The 18,854-nt window shown below is 37.7% G+C and overlaps 1 protein-coding gene across 1 annotated transcript in view; it reads right to left on the bottom strand.

Annotated features, from left to right (window-relative positions):
- Positions 1-18,854, bottom strand: part of PDXDC1 (pyridoxal dependent decarboxylase domain containing 1) — a 49,921-nt gene that overhangs the window by 12,973 nt on the left and 18,094 nt on the right. The window contains exons 7-16 of the mRNA XM_016196230.2: positions 18,166-18,234; positions 17,536-17,614; positions 13,638-13,722; positions 12,511-12,559; positions 12,257-12,358; positions 11,252-11,377; positions 9,235-9,285; positions 3,344-3,407; positions 1,584-1,672; positions 494-599 (exon numbers count right to left, since the gene is read on the bottom strand). Of these exons, the coding sequence (XP_016051716.2) occupies positions 494-599; positions 1,584-1,672; positions 3,344-3,407; positions 9,235-9,285; positions 11,252-11,377; positions 12,257-12,358; positions 12,511-12,559; positions 13,638-13,722; positions 17,536-17,614; positions 18,166-18,234 (820 nt within the window). The remainder of the gene's footprint in view (positions 1-493; positions 600-1,583; positions 1,673-3,343; positions 3,408-9,234; positions 9,286-11,251; positions 11,378-12,256; positions 12,359-12,510; positions 12,560-13,637; positions 13,723-17,535; positions 17,615-18,165; positions 18,235-18,854) is intronic.

Genomic DNA, 18,854 nt, shown 5'->3' with positions numbered 1-18,854 from the left:
GATTTTGTCATCAAAGTCCAGGTTCTTTCAGCTACATTGCTTTCTTAAATAACTAAAAGTGGTTTTCAGCCATTGCTGGCCTATATGAATCACCAAGGGAACTTTTAAAGATAAAAGTTGTAGAGTGGATGCCCAGGCTCCACTCTAGACCACGTAAATTAGAATCTCTGTAGGTAAGGCCCAGCCACTGGGAGTTTTCAAAGCTCCACAGGTGATTCTAATGTGCAGTCTGGACTTTGAACCACTGGACAGGAAAGGGTCATAAAACATCAAAACACAGGAGCTCAAGTGACTTCAAAAGTTTCTGTTTCTGAGAAATTACAGTAGAAGGCTAGTCTACCTAAATTTAACCCAAAAGAAAACAAAAAGCCTCTCCAAACAGAACAGAATATCACAAGGGAAAGCTATAAAACCCCCACAGCCTGGACTTTCATAGACATATCACTGTTGTTCCCCAGAACAAAAGTAGGGGCAATCCATGGAGACAAGTTACCTGCTGCTGTCATCAAAGGGCTGAACCTCACACACACGCCCTCCACTTCTAGGTCCATGACAGTGAGGCCACTCACGGGCACCAGCTGTTTCAGCTGTTCTCCCAGCTGCAGGGAAAAGGGTAGAATGAATATGCTCCTGCAAGGAGGGAATCAAGTGTCTTCAGACCTACCCTCATCCATTCAGCCCCAGACCCAAGAAGCTCGTGGGGGGCTAGTTTCCTTTAATCTTTTGATTCTCTTTGAATACTAACACAATTCCTTTTTAAAAATAGCAAACTTTATACTTATTCTTAATAAAAAACCTAAGTTCATTGTAGAAAAATCTAGGGAATACAGGTAAAAGAGAATAAAATAAAAATTACCCATAATACACCGCTGAGAAACACCGTTATGTGGCATACTCACCGTCTTTCTCTGTGTGAGTGTGTGTGCCTGTGCGCTTTGTTGTAGTCCTAACATAGGATAATCTATACACTGTGTAGTAACCTGCATTTTTTCATATAATTTATGACCATTTCTCTTCTTTCATAAACACCCAGCTACATGGTTTAATCTGGCTCCTTTGAACGTCACTGCATGGACATACCATTACTTATTCACCAAACACCCTAGGTTGGGCATTTGCTAGGATTGATACTGTTATGCTAAACATCCTTATGTTGTTTAGAACATTCTTTAGACTAAGATCCCTGGAGGTACAATTTTAGTGTCAAAAGGCAGCTAGAGCACAATGCCTTTGATTCATATTGCCAGACTGTTGGCAGTGTTCTGGGCCTCTGGCTTATGTGCTTTCTGGTATCCCCACAGCCCCTCCCCAAAACCTCAAAGTGGCTGCACTGCAGTCCACATTGTGCATGTTGTCTGACAGCAAAGAAATGGCCATGTAAGGAAACTGAAGGAATACTCTGGGAGGAATTGCCAGAATTCACACAGTATGTGAGGCAGTGATCCGATTAGGAACAGAACCCCAGAACGAAGCCCAGCGCCTTCACAGAAGGCTCCCTCCTGTAGGTCTCATTTCCCAGATGTGACTGTGTGTTATCCTAACCATCTAGGACGTAGAAGAAAGCACACAACTGCCATTCTTACCCAGCGATTCAGTGCATCACAAGAGTGTCTCTCCCGGCCGACTGCTGAAGGTGCCATGTTGGGCGCTGGGACAGCTTTAAGCACTGGATCTGACATCAAAACAGAGAAAGGGGATTCACCTCCCAGAAACACAGCAAACTAAATAAGGCATCCCCTCTGACCCATTTCATTTAGCTCCTAACATTAACCCCCCAAAACCGTCTCAAATACTACAGAAATCAAATGTATATCATACATGAATGGATACACAAAATGTAGTATATACATAAAATGGATGATTATTCAGCCTTAAAAAGGGAATTCTGTCACATGCTCAGCATGCATGAACCTTGAAGACATTACTCTAAGCGAAATAAGCCAGTCACAAAAGGACGAGTACTGTATGCTTCTGTTTTTATGAGGTACCTAAAGAAGTCAAATTAACAGAAACAGAAAGTAGAATGGTGGTTGCCAGGTGCTAGGAAGAGGAAGGAAATAGGGAGCTGCTGTTTAATGGGTAGAGAGTGTCAGTTCTGCAAGATGAAAAAGTGCTGGAGAGCTGTGAATATACTTAATACTACGGAACTGTACATGTAATGGTTAAACTGGCAAATTTTGTTTTTAAACCACAATTTAAAAATAAATGTATCTTACTAAATTCAATGTTACTTTTTCCACGAAAAATATAACTCTTGAATATATTCACACAAATAGAATTCTTAATTTCATTTTAAACATTTTCTTTCAAGGAATTTCAAAAGGAAATCAAAACATAAGTTATCAACTAAGCACTGTGCAAGGTAAATCAGAGAACCCACCCAATATCAGGGCTTCACAACAGAATTATCCTCTACTCATCAAACAGTCTGGGTGCCTACTCGTGCCAGGAGCTGTGTCAGGCCCAAGGGATATAAGTTTATAAGGTCTTTGTCATCTTGGAGTTTATGTCCTACTTGAGGAAACAGACCATAAAGAAATAAATGAAATCACTAATATTGTTCAGTGCCATGGAAGAAGAGGGGCTCTGACAGGCAGGGAAGGCCTCTCTAAGAAGGTAGACATTATGGAGACCTAAATGGTGAGAAGCCAGCCAGAAGATGAGCAAAGGGAAGTGTATTAGAGGCAAGGGAACACTAAATGCAAAGGTCGTGGTCTAGTGAGCAGGAGAAAAAGTGGCTTAAGAGAAGTCAGAGAGGAAGGCAAAGGCTAGAACTTGCAGGCCTTACACGGCCCAGCATAGAGCCTGGACCTTATTCAAATGAAATAAGATCCTGGAGAGTGACACAATGGGACTTCTACTTATAATGCTCACTCCCATGTGGACAATGGTCTGGAATGGGATGTGTGGAATGTACAAAGTTGATAGATCAGTTGAGAGGGGACTGTGGCCATCCAGGGAGAAAAAACAGTGCCCTGGACTAGGTTAGTGGCACTTGGGACATTCTTAAAAAAATAGAGATACCTGGATCCAACTTACTAAATCAAAATATCCAGTAAGTTAGGGTCCTCAAACCTCTATTCTCAAGTGACTCTTTCTCATTAATTCCAGTACTAGTGCAGGGACTAGCATTTGGAAACCACTGGTTTAACAGAGGAAATTATGGGTAAAATGCTAAGGCATTAAGGTCTGGAGTTCTTATGAAAATTATTACATTTTTCTGAAATGACTGAAGATTTTAGCAATCAAAATATCTTGGACTATGTATTTCACTTGAAATCGTTTAAAATTCAAAACCCTTAAACACAAACACAAAAATAACTCTGATTTTAAAATCACCTACCTGAACCTGGTAATTCCTGGAAAAATCTGAACACTACTACTGGAGAACTGAGCTCGTCTTCCACCTGAAAAATGGAATCTGACATTAACCAGTAATATTACATTTCAAACACCTACAAAATGAAACAGCGAGTTTGAAAAATAGGCTAGAGATGTTATATTTTCTTAATAAACACGTAAGTTCAAAGGTTAATTTCAGTTGCTAGAGTAACAAAAATCAAGGGTTCAGTAAAATTCTTCGAAATAATAAGCTAGTTCTGAGAACACACTGCTGAATTACAGTAAGTGACACTGGTACAGTGAAATTAATGTAGGAGGAAATTTTAATAATAATGGTTAAATATAAGTCATTATAACATTAAAGATAAAAAAAAAGTAAGAAAAAAGTGGAATGAGAATCAGTGCTGAGAGCGCAAAACTTTCAAGAATCCAAAAATGATGCTACCTCAGTCAGGATTAACTGGAACTTTTTATATTCATATGAAAAGGATTCTCACCTTGTCAAACTCCCTGAACAAAATGCAAGTCCTGATGGCAATGGAGATGCCTACATTCTAGCACTGAATCTATGTATTTTCTAAATCACTGAAGCGGTATTTATATTCAGGATAGGCATCAGACAACCAACTTCACTAATGGATTTCGTAACAGATGAAAACATTCACTGCATTAAGATAGCCAGTGCCAAGTTCATGTTCTCCGCTGAACAGGTACACAGTCAGCCATCAGCCTCACTGTGGAGTCAGGATACAAAGGGAGCAACAATGCCCCTGACAGACTGGTATTTTGGCAGGTGAGAAAGGGAAAAACATAGGGTAAAAAAAGATCTCTACGCATTCAACAATTCCAGTACTACTATTCTAGTCATAAAACCTATTTTCCAAGGCTCTATGTGTGATGTCTCACTCGTAGGGCCACAACAGGAAATACTGACTTGGAAAGATGACAGGAAGTTGTCAGCCCAAGATCTACTCTATTGACTTTTCAAAAGACTCTATGGAAGTGATTCAGGTCAAACACAATGTGTATTCAAATCTGCCAATTATTTATTGAGCCAATTTCTGTTTTCACATCTATTATCCCTGTAACTTTCATAAAAATAAATCATTAATACTTTAAAGTTAGAGGGGCTTAATATTTAAATAGGATGGGTAAGCCCAACAAGGAAATAGGAACAAGAGTGACAATATTCTACACCCATCCTCAGGATAAGGCAGAATGATTTGAGTGCCAGCACTTCTATATATAGTCTTTTTTCTTATTTCTTTGAGCTTAATGGTCTCAAATGTCAGTGTGCATAAGAAATACTGTACAGGGTTATACAGCTGGCATTCCATACTGTGGGTTCCATATCCAAGGATTCAACTAACAGGGAATCAAAAATGTTTGGGGAAAAACCTGTAATATTGCCTGACACATACTACGTAGTTAGGCCTGTGACAGTGGCATCTGTACTGAACATGGAGACTTCTTTTTCTTGTCATTATTCCTTAAACAATACAGTATAACAACTACTAAGACAGCATTCACATTTTTTAGGTATTATAAGTAGCCTAGAGATGATTTAAAGTACACAGAAAGATATGTACAGATTATATGCAAATACTAAGCCATTTTGTATAAGGGACTTAAGTGTTGAAGATTTTTTTCCCCCTCACCAGAGGATATTTTTTTCCATTGCTTTTCAGAGAGAGTTGGGGGGGGGGGGGGAGATGTGAAAAAGACACATCAATTGGTTGACTCCCACATGCGCCAAACCAGCCAGCTATGGTTGAGCATCAAGGATCTGGTATCTTCAGAGGGTCCTGAAACCAGTCCCCCACAGGTACTGTGGGATGATGATACACACAGAATTCTGGTTCTAGCAACATGGTAGACTAAGCTAATAATGAAGTCATCAAGTCTAAATACCTGAAATGTTGGATTAAATATAACTGACAACCAAAAAAAGGGTTTAAATCATTGCTAGGCTCACAAAAAAAGGTGAATCAAGAAAGAAAACAGAAAGGCTATTATTGTAAGCTGAGCTGCAGTGGCTGGGGAGAGGGGAGCACGTATGGACCTGGAATTTGGCTTTAATGTCTAGGGTCTTGGGTCTTTCGGTCCATGTGAGGGATAGTGGTGACTGTGCATAAGGTCAAGACCCTTGAAGCACAGTCCTTATGAAAAGATGAGAGAAAAACTCCATCCAAAAAAAAAAAAAAAAAAAGCTTAACTTTGCCTGAGGCTCTATAAAGGGAGAAGAAAATTCTTGCATGAGAAATCAAAACATCAGGCATGCACTGCACCTGGGCTTGATGTCCTATGTGGTATAGGAGTCCTAAAGCTGTGAAGCCAACATTTTTTTTCACACAAGAAAAAAAATCTAACTCATAATAAAAAAATATAACAAACTGGGAGCAAGAATCAGGAGATACAACTGAGAGGGCAATTTGTGCCCCCAAGAATTGAAATAGTGAAACAATCTGAAATAGACTATAATAACTATGTTTAAATAGAGAAGCAAAAGGCCAGAAAAAATTTTTTAGAAGATAATTTAAAAAGAGAGAATGATTTAAAAAGAACTAAAGAGAACATCCTGAAATGAAAAAGAAGTTACCTGAAGCAAAAATGCAGTCAATAGATTAAAAGGATTAGCTGCAGCTCAAGAGGAAATTACTGAACTCAAAGAAAGATCTGAAAAAAATGCATTAGAAGGCAGCAAAGAGATGGAGAGTATCAAAGAGACTGATGGAAGATGGAACAACACGGTCCAATAAGTAGGTAACTAAAGATCCGGAAAGTAAGACTAGAGAAAAATATATTTGAAAAAATGAATTCTACATAGTTGATTTAAAAAAATGAATCCTCAGTTTAAATAAATAGAAATCCCAATAAAAAAAATCCTCACTTAGATATATCATGATGAAAGTAGAACACTAAAAACAAAGAAAATCTTAAAAGCCAAAAGAATCATAAACACAAAACCAGGTAAACTGACCCATAGAGCATTTTGAGATTTTCAGGTGTAAGGTGACATTATTAAATTATCCCCTTAATATGTTGACTTTAGAATGTAACCCATGTGCTGGATGAGAGTCGAGTAAAATAACAGCCTTATTATAACGAAGCTGCAAAGAAGACCTGAATTGGTACACTGATAAAACAGGCCACAAATGCCGCCCCCAGCACCTTGGAAAAGGCACTGGTGCTGGGAAGCAGGGGGAATGGGTCTGTTTAGGGATGTGAGACGCTCCTGAAGGGCCATCCAGATGGGAAGGAAGAAGGCCCACGAGCACTTGGAGAGGGGAAACAGCTATTGTTAAGTAACCTGGGTTCAATTCCTGGCTCTGCCACATACTAGTTATGGGACTCAGGTAACTAATCTGAGCAACAAAAATGGAACCATTTTGAGGATTCAATGATTCCATATCCTTGAAAGTACTATACAAATACTGTGGTAAGAAGCAGAAAGGCACTTAAAAATTACTTATATTTTATGATGCCTTACAATCTTCATTTTGCTTTCCCATATATGCCCTTTATAACAAGCCGCTGAGGCAGGACAAACTAATTTCTCCTGTAAACTAACCTGAGAATGTCAGAACAGGGGCTTTGGAGTATGAATCCCAGATCTACCACTTCCTGGCTGTGTGGCCTGGCAACACACTTAACCTGTCTGTGCCTTGGTTTCCTCACCAGAAAAAAGGGAATAACCATTGCATCCAACTCATGGATTAGATTTATTCATTCACACTTGAACACTTACTCAACGCCAACCAAGTACTATATTTGGCACAGGACATAAAACCATAAAAAAACAGACAGAGTTCCTGTCTTTATGAAGTTTCTTCAGGGGAAAACATACAATGAACAAATATATAATACTATTTCAGGTAGCAATAAGTGTGATGAAGGAAAAAACCCAGAGGATAGAGAATGATGGATGGTGGTGGTCAGGAAAGGCCTCTTCAAAGAGGTGATATTTGAACTAAGATCTGAAAGATAAGAAACCAGTCATGATAAGAATTAGGGAGAAAAGTGTTTCCACGTGGAGGGAACAGAGTGAATAAATGGCTTTTGTGAGGGTTAAATGAACTAATGCACGTGAGGTACACAGTACTGAGCACTGTACACAGCAAGCATTTCCCAACAGCAGCTGTGATAATGATGATGATTATTGACAGGCCACAATGCCTCACGGTGTTTGTCAAATATTGTATCCCCAACTGAGAAAAGCAGCCATTGGAAGGATAGATGGTCAGGGTTTATGCCTGGGCCATATGTGGCCTTACAAAGATGCTCCAAACCAACTGGTGATCAACTGGCACCATCGGATCCTCCCTGTTTGGAGGAGAATGAGGGAGAAGGAATGAGGACCTGGGAGGCTCAGCAGGCTCACCAAGGGAGGGATGGAAAGTACACTGTCCTGATTCCTATCAGCTTCCTCATGCTAATCCATAATTGGGGTTTCTCTGTTTGCAATCAAAGAAGTCCAATCAACATACTTTCACTGACAGCTGAGCTTACAGGCTTACGCGGTTAAGAAAATGACTCAGTGTCACAGGCCCTGTGGTATGGCTGAAATTAAAACCCAAGTCTCCTGACTTACATTCATCTCTCTGCTTCTCCAATGGGCTACTCTTCTAAGCTAGAATTTGGGTCAACTAAAGTCAACTGAGTTAGGCTCCAAGCTCAGAAGGCAATGCAGAGCAGTCCCCCTCTCAGGCATTTAAACCAAACCACATACTAAAATGGAAATAAGCCACACTAAATTGAAACGCAAAATTTGTAAAAAACAAAAAACAACAAAAAACACCACCACCCAAGTGACAGTTTAAATCAGAATCTGACCTATATATTTTCTGAAATTCTAAAGTATAATAAAGCAAAACATGAAAATACTGAAACTTGAATACTTGGTTATCAGCCTCACTAAATCCTCATTTCCTTGTCTAGTACTATCGCTAGGGAGCAATCTCTGACAGATTCTGGTATCTTTTAGGAAAATACCAGAAGATGAAAGTAGGGCACTCGCTTTTCTTTCCCTTATTCCCTTTTGTGCAAATGAGAACTCTGGTGTCAGAAGGTTTTAAGAGTAGTCCAAAGCATTCTGAGAGACAAAATGAATTCTCATTTTAGGAAGATGAGTGTTCTACCATCGCTGGGCAGGTAAAGTCAATGGTGTAATTTAATTTTGTGCAATTCTAAATTTTAACAAAATAAAAGTACAATTGGAGCATATGAAAAGTACTATTGGGGTTCGAACAGAGCATGGTGCAAATTTCTAGGCTTTACGCTTACTGCAGAATTAAGTCATTAGTATATACATGAGTCTCTTCCAAAGAATGTGGTTTTTAAAAAACAGTATAGGAAACACAGTCAATAATACTGTAATAACAATATATGGTGCCAGTTGGGTGCTGGAAATATCGGGGGGATACTTTGTGAAGTATATGATTGTCTAACCACTATGCTGTACACCTGAAACTAATACAAAATAATACTGAATGTAAACTATAATTGAAAAAATTTTTTTTAAAAATTATTTTTAAGAATGTGGTTTTGCCTGGCTGGGTGTGGCTCAGCGGTTCAGCATCGACCTAGGATCCAGGCGATCAGGGTTCGATTCCCAGTCAGGGCACATGCCCGGGTTGTGGGCTCAATCCCCAGTCGGGGGTGTGCAGGAGGCAGCCGATCAATGACTCTCTCATCACTGATGTTTCTATCTCTCTCTCTCCCTCTCCTTTCCTCTCTTTGAAATCAATAAAGATATATTTTTTTAAAAAAAAGAATGTGGTTTCACTGGAGCTGCCACAATTCTACTGAAATGCATCAAATCTGGAGAAAATCATTCTAAGTTGTTAGTTAAAAGTTCTTTACTTTGAAAACAGATAAAATTTCATACCATACCAAGATTTTGATGTGGTTCACTTTCTTCAAACTTTCTTGCAACCGCTGACTCTGCAAATAACAAAATCAAAACAAAACAGCTTATGGAATTTTATTAGACTGACACAACATATTAAGAAGCAATTTTCATGAGGTCTTTGCAGGTCTGCACACAAGGATCTCAGGCAGATAAAGCCATCTGCATATCTGTGATTTCTAAGTTCAGTTGCCTATTTTTGCATTTCAACATCTGCAAATATTTCCTATTCTTTCAGTTTAAAGTTATATTCAGTAGTTCTGGAAGACATTTTTTTGATGAGACATAAGTGAATTTTTATATTACTAATTTAAGTCATTCATTCAATCAAATACTAGAGTGCAGGCAACAAAAGCAAAAACAAACAAGTGGGACTACATCAAAATAAAAAGCTTCTGCAAAGCAAAGGAAACCATCAACAAAATGAAAAAGCAACCTACTGAATAGGACAAAATATCTGTAAATCATTAATCTGAAAAAGGGTTAGTGTCTAAAGTATATAAGAACTCAACAGCAAAAAAAAAAAAAAAAAAAATCTGATTAAAAAAAATGGGCAGATCTATAGACTTTTCCCAAACAAAACATAAAGATGGTCAACAGATACGTGAAAAGATATTCAATATCCCTAACCATCAGGGAAATGCAAATCAAAACCACAATGAGATATCACCTCACACCAGTTAGAATGGCTGTTATCAAAAAGACAAGAAACTGCCCCAGCTAGTGTCGTTCAGTGGTTAGAGTGTCGGCCCTCACACCAAACAGCAGCAGGTTCTCCTGGGTTGCAGGTTTGATCCCTGGTCCCGGATAGGCACATGTAGGAGGCAACCAATCAATGTATTTTGCTCACATAAATGGTTTTTTCTCTCTCTCTCTCTCTTTCCCCCTTTCCCTTCCACTTCCTCTAAATATCAATGGAAAAAATATCCTTGGGTGAGGATTAACCAAAAAAACAAAAAAAATAAACTGAGCTGCCATATGACCCATCAATTCCACTTTGGGGTATTTATCTGAAGAAAACAAAACCACTAGTTTGAAAAGATATATGCACCTCATGTTTATATAATAGTCAAGATATAGAAACAACTAAGTGTCTATTAATAGATGAATGAAGATGATGTGACATGTATGTGGAATATTACTCAGCCATAAAGAAGAATGAAATCTTGCTATTTACAACAGCAAGGATGGACCTTAAGAACATTAGAATAAAATCTGGACATTATGAACCAGAAGACTACTGCCACAGTAATATTCCCCAAGTATATATTTAAAACAAAGATTTACTTTTAAACCTATTTGCATAACTTACTATGTGATAAGGCACTACTGTAAGAGCTTTACATGCATCAACTCATTAGGTCCTCAACAATCTTTTGTTATATCATTATCCCTATTTACAGGTAAGAAAATGGAGGCATAGAGAGGTGATGTCATGCTTTTAGACTTCAGTAGTATTCAGCTTTCAAAGGGCATAAATATGATATTTTGCTTTCTAAACTACAGCATAATTATGTATTTTTTAAAATTAGAACACCTCAAAGAGAAAGAGAATTAAAATTGTTCCCCAAAGTCTTGCAATTAATTAGGGAACTCTAGCCAACTGTTAAAAATATACATGCCATCCATGATCAACCCCTAACCATCATATTCCTTTACACTCAAGCATCACTCATTCAAGTGGAACATTTACGCCTCCTTCTGCATCCTTTGTTACTCCATGGCTGTCCTCTTGTGACTTCTTTTCTCATTCTATGCAGACGATAGCATTCACTTTAATCAGATTTCATATGGACACAAATGCTGGGATAACCCCAGCAGTCTCTGCCAGAACTCTGAACAAGAAACGTATACATGCAGAGCTATTAATCCTCTTGCTTATGAAACAGGAAATCCAGACAACAAGGTACTGGACGGAGGGTAAATGAATTAAGTATTTTTCTGACTCTGCTTTTGCCATGGAGTATTTGTGACTCATTTAAACTTCAGATTTCTACTCACCAGTTGGCAGGCATGCTTAATCCTCTCCACAATCCCATCAAGTCCCAAGTATTGTAAAGACAACCACAGTGGCAGGGCTCGGAGTTTGTCTGCTGGTTTATTTGACGTGAGACCGGCAACTAAAGTCTAAAAAAGCCAATATGAGTTTATTAACCAAACCCAATGAAATCACATAGCAGAATCAACTAGTTACCATTTACTAGGCACTCAGTATGTGTCAGATGCTATGCCAGGTACTTAGCTTGCATTACTCATTTGATCATCCAACAACTCCATGAACTAAGTTTTCTAGGCAACTTAACTCAGAGACTTTGCTCTTGCCCAAGGTTTCAGGTCTGAGATGTGGCAGAGCCAGGCTGAGAATCTTGATGAGTCACATCCCAGAACCAGAGCTCTCAGACACTTAAGAGGCAGCCCCTTCCAAGGTCGTTTTTGATGGTCCTCAAATGCTTGGTCATTATCAATTGGGCAAGACATCAACTGTTGTAGCAAAAATCACTTAAAGCTTGTTTTGCATGAGCCTATCACTAACTGGTCACTACCAAAACCAGCGCTACACTTTGCACAACCTTGTAGACAATGTGGACCAAGTGCTTTCACTACTCTGACAGGAAGACAGGAATGCCCACTGCTGGGAACCTATTCTAAGGAAATACTCTGAAACAAAAAGATGCTCATTATTTCAGTAACAAAAAGTTGAAAACATTCTAAAAGTTCACAAATGGAGAATGAATAAATAGTGATATTGGAGTACTAGAATATTATGCAGTCATAAAATATAACAAAGTGTTCTTTATATATACAGGAAGTATAGGAAGAATAAGTAGGAAAAATACATGTGGTACAGTTTCATTTCTGTTAAAAACAGTTTTTCGAAAATAAAAAATCACAGAAGTGACATTAAGGAAATTTTTCACTTTTTCTTTTGTTTTTCTGTGTTTTGCCCTGAGACCCAATAGTAATTATGAGCCACTCCCCACTCCCTACCAGTGGGAGTAAGCTTACCAAGGCAGGATCGTCGTGTTTATAAAGGGTGACTGCAGGAACAGCTGGCAAACCCAGCCACGGGCCCGGAGTCAGTGTCATGCTATCACATTTGGTTGCAGCCTATCAAAGAGAGAACAGCTTTTTGTTAGACGATCAGAATACACAAAACCCAACACCTTCCTCCATTCACAAAAACCATGAAAAGGTACCAGGGATTAAAGGATTTAAAATTACTTCTTAAAAATATAATATTTAGTAAATCAACAACATACCAGCACTGATGAGGAGACATAACCCAGAGCCAATGTTGCCAGATTCACACTGGAAGAAAAAAAACACCAGTCTAAGGATTAATTATTTACTGCTGCTATTCACTAAGTATTTATGCAAAAAAGAAAGAAAGAAAAAGAGAGAGAGAGAGAGAGAAAGAAAAAGAAAAAGGAAGGAAGGAAGGAAGGAAGGAAGGAAGGAAGGAGGGAGGGAGGGAGGGAGGGAGGGAGGGAGGGAGGGAGGGAGGGAGGGAGGGAAGGAAGGAAGGAAGGAAGGAAGGAAGGAAGGAAGGAAGGAAGGAAGGAAGGAAGGAAGGAAGGAAGGAAGGAAGGAGGGAAGGAAGGAAGGAAGGAGGGAAGGAAGGAAGGAAGGAGGGAAGGAAGGAAGGAAGGAAGGAAGGAAAGCTCTGCTCTCTTTTGGCTGTATTATTAGCTTTTGTAACAGCAACAGAATATGTGGTACACATGAATTTCAGGAAAACCTTGAAAATGCATTTTAATCAAAACGTATTTCAGGGATGTCTCCTACTTATTTAGTATAATGGGTCTCGCATCTTTCACAACTATTATTTTTTAGTCATTACACTTTCCCAGAGGATACAATAAAGAAGAAGCCTACCTTGCATGATGTGCTGGATATGGACTACTTTGGCTGCCCTGCATCCTCTACCCCCTCTTCTCTTAGCAGCACTCCAACAGCATTCTGGGAAACCATCCCAATTTCCTCTATCAGTCCACAAGTTTGGGTGGAAGAGACACTACCACCTGCTCCAGAGCTGGGCAAATAACCTAAACTACATTTGCCAGGCCACGGTTATTGGTATGAACTTTTGCTGGAAATTCTGACCCACTGGACACAAACCTGGAAAGAAGGCTAGAGTTGCGACACACTGAGTCCCGATTGATGTTCAGCCTAAAGCCAATCTTAACACTGTTTTTTTGTTGTTGTTTTTTTAGTTATGTGAACCAATAAAATCTCTTCTCACATAAGCCAGTTTGGGTTGTCTTGTTATCTGCAACCCAAAGAGCCCTTAGTGATAAATGTCACAACAAAGTGAGAGCCTGGATGTCCACTCCTCATGAGCTGTGTGTGCAGGCCACCAATGGAGCCAACCCCATGCTCCACTCACCCCTCCACGTGAAGCCATATGCCATACTGCTCACAGAGTTCTCTCAAACGCCCAATCTTATCTGTGTGTCCTACTGCTGCAGTTCCTAGGATAAAACACACACAAAAAGATACCAAAAGGACCAAATATTTTCTGAGTCTTTAAAGCATGATTAAAGCTTTTATATACAGTATCTCCCTGTGATGGAAGTAACATTATATCTGTTTTATTAAGATTTTCTTTGTGGATTGGCTTAAAATCAACTTTGCAAATTGATGACTCAAGTTTTGAAGAGTGTATATTCTCCATTATATATATCTATAAAAAATCTTGTAAACTTTGCTATTGAAATCTTCTATATACTTATTTTCTATGTACTTGATTTGTTGTTTCATGAGAAATATATTAAAGTCTTTCATCAAGATTGTGGGTTTGTCAATTTATATTGTATTCTAGCAATTTTTCCTTTAGTTTGCCTTTATATATTTCAAAGTTATGTTCGTAAGCATTCATAACTGTTAGCTCTTAGGTTATAAGAATTATAATTAACATGAGGTCTATTTTATCTCACACTAACACTGCTTAAATACTTTTGTTCTATTACAATTGTCCACAATAGCCCATCTACTCTAACTTTTTGTCACTTTCTGGGTTATTTTTATTTAGGTGTGTCCTTTTATAAAAAAAGTACATAGATGAATTTGAGATGTTTTTAACCCAATTTGGAGGTTCTTTGTTTTAATATAGAACATGTATTCTGAAGTCAGTTTGAACATATTAAACACTTTAACCCATCCCCCCTTGGTAATTCGTTTATACTGCAGCTTTTGCTGGACAGATCCCTTGTCTCAGAGCATAAATAAAATATGTAGTCATGTATTCTTCCCAACTATTCTAAATTTCCTGTTAGCAGAATCCCACCTAATAAGATTTCAAACCCTCACCAGCTGCCTCAACAAACACAACTGATGCAAGTGGTTCTTTTGCAGGGTTAATGCTAGGAAAAGGGCTGAAAACCATTTCCCCCACATACAGGTCTGTCTCAATTGAAAAAAAAAATCTTAACTGACACATTTGTTTAGTTGAAACAAGAACAAAGGTCAATGCGTGGCATATGATCCATCAAAACATAAAGCACAGTGCTATGTTTTAGTGACTTGACCAGATTCAGATTCTCTTTTCAAGTTTTTTGGCTATGTCTGCTGGCTAACTCGTGATGTGTGTATTCTGGTGACAGCAGTCACATGTAAACTGTAGCCTCTCCCATCTATCAAACGATTGAATATGGGTGGGTTTGTTTCTTTCTAAACATACAATATACTAAATCAGGCAGGAAGTGGTGGTTTTCCTGCTAACAATAAGGTAGGCATGTGTTTTTCTGTTTATTATTATTTTTAAAATACAGTTGGCCCACTGTATCCTGCAGATTCAACTGTGAATTTAAAATATTTTTTAAAAACCCCAGAAAGTTCCAAAAAGCAAAATTTGAATTTGCCACGCACCGAGCACTATAATGAATTCATGCAAACGAAGTGATATGGGGGCATATCCTGCTGTAGCCTATATGTTAAATGAAAATACTACACTTTATATCTGTGGATTTTGGTATTGGGGGCGGTCCTGGAACCTATCCCCTATAGCCATGGGGCAACTATAATTAGCTTTATTGATGGAAATATAACTTACATGCAATAAAATCCACTCATTTAAGTATGGTTCAATGAGTTTTGCTAAAGGTATCCAGTGTGTAACCATGAACGCAATCAAGGTAAGGAATATTTCTATCACCCAAAAAGCTCTTTTTACCACCCAACTCCCTAAAGTTTCACTCTTTTCTCCACTCCCCACTGATCTACTTTCTGTCATTCTACTTTTGTCTTTTTAGAATTTTCTATCAATCATATGCTACATAACTTCTTCTGTCTGGCTTTTTGCAGTTAACACGCTTTTGAAATTCATCCCTATTGATATGTGTATCGGTAACTATTTCTACTTATTGCTTAGCAGCCCACAAGATGAATATACCACAACCTGTTTATCCATTCATAAGGTAAAGGACATCTGGCTGTTTCCAGTTATGAGTACTGCATACAATTCTTTGTGTGAACATGTGTTCTTTTCTCTTTGATAAATACCTACAAGTGGGACTAATGGGTCACATGCTAATTCTATGTTTAACCTTTTGAGGAACTACCAAACTGTTTTCCAGAGTAGCTGTAACATTATTTGCTCCCAACCAGCAGTGTTATGAGAGTTCCAGTTACTCTGTATTCTCACCAGCATTTGGCGCTGTATTTTTTTAATATTCTCCATTCTAGCAGATATGTAACAGTAGTTCATTGTGGTTTTAATTTGCATTTCATGAATGACTAATGATGTTAAGTATCTTTTAAGTGATTAAACATTCATATATTTTCTTTGGTGAAGTGTCTATTCAAATTTCTTGTTCATTTAAAAACTCTACTATTTGTCTCCTTAATACTAAATGGTAAAACTTCTTTATGTATTTTGATAAAGTCCTTTGTCAAAAAAATGTTCTGGAAATATTTCCCCCCAGTCTGTAACTGCCTTTTCATTTTATTAACAGGCAGGGTCTCTTGAACAGCAATAGTTTTTAACTTGTGATAAAGTCGAACTTAATGGTTCATGCCTTTTGTGTCCTAAGAAATCTTTGCCTAATCTAAGATCACAAAGATCTTCTATATTTTCTTCAAGAAGTTTTAGTGTTGTGGCTCATATGGCTAGGTCTATGAACCATTTATAATTAATTTTTGTATACAGAGTGAGGTAAGCATTAAGGTTTAATTTTTTTCCACATGGATATCTAAACGTTCCAAGACCACTGGTGGAAAAGATTATCCTTTCTCCCTGAATTACCTTGGCATCTTTGTAAAAAAAAATTTTTTTCAAATCAAGTGATCATATACATGTGAGTCTATTTCTGAACTCTCTATTCTGTTCAATTAATCTCACACTCTCTTGGTTATTTGTAGCTTTATAATAAGTTTAAAAGTCAGATATGGAAAGTCTTCCAATTTTTTTCTTTTCAAAATTATTTTGGCTATTCTCAGATCCTTTGTATTTTCATATAAATTTTAGAATCAGCTTATCAATTTCAGTAAGATTTACCAATTTCCACAAAATGTACTGAGATTTTGATATGGATTAAGCTGAATCTATAGATTAATTTGGGGAGACTTGACTTACTAATATTGAGTCTTCCAATCATGCACATGGCATATTGTCCCATTTATTTGGGTCTTTTTGAATTTCTCTCAGCAACTAGTTTTCAGTGTATACATCTTGTATATATTTCTTAAACTTATCCATAAAGTTTTCGTTTTTTTGATGCTATTATGAAGGGCATTTTAAATTCAATTTCAATTATTCATCGCTAGTATACAGAAATCCTTCAACCTTAATAGATTTGCTTGTTAGATCCAATGGCTTTTCTTTGATTTCCTTACAACTTTCTATCTGTACAATCATGCCATTTGCAAGTAAAGACAGTTTATTCTCCTTTTCAATCTGTATGTTATTTAATTATTATTCTTGCCTACTGCACTGTCTACAACTTTAGCACAATGTTAAACACAATATGGTAAGCAGAGCAGCTGTTGTCTACAAGGTGCACATTTAAGTATGACATTTAAAAATTCAACTTAGAAAGGAAGCACATGAAGGAGTAGAGAAGCACTTACAACCGAAATGAAAAAGTATATACACACAACCTAAATAGTTCCCAAAACAAGCCAACAATGAAAGGAAATCAAATGAGCGAATTTTACTGTTATAATTCTTACCACAATGCTCATACAGACTATCTTAAACATGTGACACAAACATTTCTTAAGATGTGGTCTTTTTTAGGTCTCTTATAGGTTTAAAATGCTTTAAGATTCAGGTTCATGATACCTACCAGCATTTGCAACAAGCAACAGGGGCAGCTTTCCTCGTTCTATATCATCTTTAATCAGTTTTTCTAGGAGGGCAACATCCTAGGATTAAAAGACAAACTATAAAAACATGAGGCAACCAGAATAAAAGTTATTCAGTGAAAAATTACAACTTCCAAAAGAAGCACATGACTCTCAAAATTAATTACTCAAATCAATTCTTGACAATTTTTCTAGTTTCTGTAATCATAGATATGAAAATCAGTTTTCCTGAAGACTAACTAGAAAAATCAGTTAAGTGTGATTAAAGTTAAAAACTGCATATACAGAGCCAACATTTTCTAGTTTTAAACATATATGTTTAAAGAAAATGTTCTCTCAGCCCCCCAAAACCAGCCAAAAATGTATCTCTAATATTACTCAGTAATGCATCTGAATTAATGTACAGAGAATCAAACTATCTTGGAAAAAGAAATTCAGAAACTCAAAACCTATGCCTTTTATTCTGGCTTCAGTTTGCAATGGGAAGATCAAAGCAATAAATGAATAAACTAATAATTATCTGGAGGCCAGCAAACAGAACTCAGTTGAAAGGAAGAAACAGTTTCAAAATACAATTCCATATTATTTTACAAACCAAAAGGAGAACTCACCATCTGATGCTGGGATCCAAACATAGTGTTACAGGGCACACGCGACAAGCAGGGGAAGGGCAAGCCAAGCTGTAAGAAGGAACATACAGTTTTACAAGAAAGTTCTGTTACCCTTCACTTTTGCCCTCAAAAGATTGTGGCTCCAAGACAAGTCACTATTATTCTTTTTAAATAATCTCTCTTCTTGGGAGCTCTTATTATAAACAGATGTTAAAGTACATCTAGAAAGTTAAGCCAGCCCGGCTGGGCGTGGCTCAGCGGTTGAGCATCGACCTAGGATCCAGGCGATCGGGGTTCGATTCCTCGTCAGGGCACATGCCCGGGTTGCGGGCTTGATCCCCAGTCGGTGGCGTGTAGGAGGCAGCCAATCAGTGACTCTCTCATTATTGATGTTTCTATCTCCCTATCCCTCTCCTTTCCTCTCTCTGAAATCAATAAAGATATATTTTAAAAAAAACACAGAAAGTTAAGCCAAAAAAAAAGGGTGAATTTCCAGGAGTTGAGATGTCTTGTAAGAGGGCAGAGACAATGTAAAATTTTCTAAATGAGTTAACTAAATGAGTAACTATCTTTGGTATATTCTATATACCAAAAAAACAAAACACTTGTCCAAACTGGAAACAATCAAACCCTGAGAATTTTGGGGGATAATTTAGGGTCCTTCCTCTAAATATCAGCAACACCAGCGA

This window comes from Miniopterus natalensis, chromosome 3 (genome assembly GCF_054644295.1).
Source record: "Miniopterus natalensis isolate mMinNat1 chromosome 3, mMinNat1.hap1, whole genome shotgun sequence".
Classification (NCBI taxonomy): Eukaryota; Metazoa; Chordata; class Mammalia; order Chiroptera; family Miniopteridae; genus Miniopterus; species Miniopterus natalensis.
This window is presented reverse-complemented; position numbering and strand designations above follow the sequence as displayed.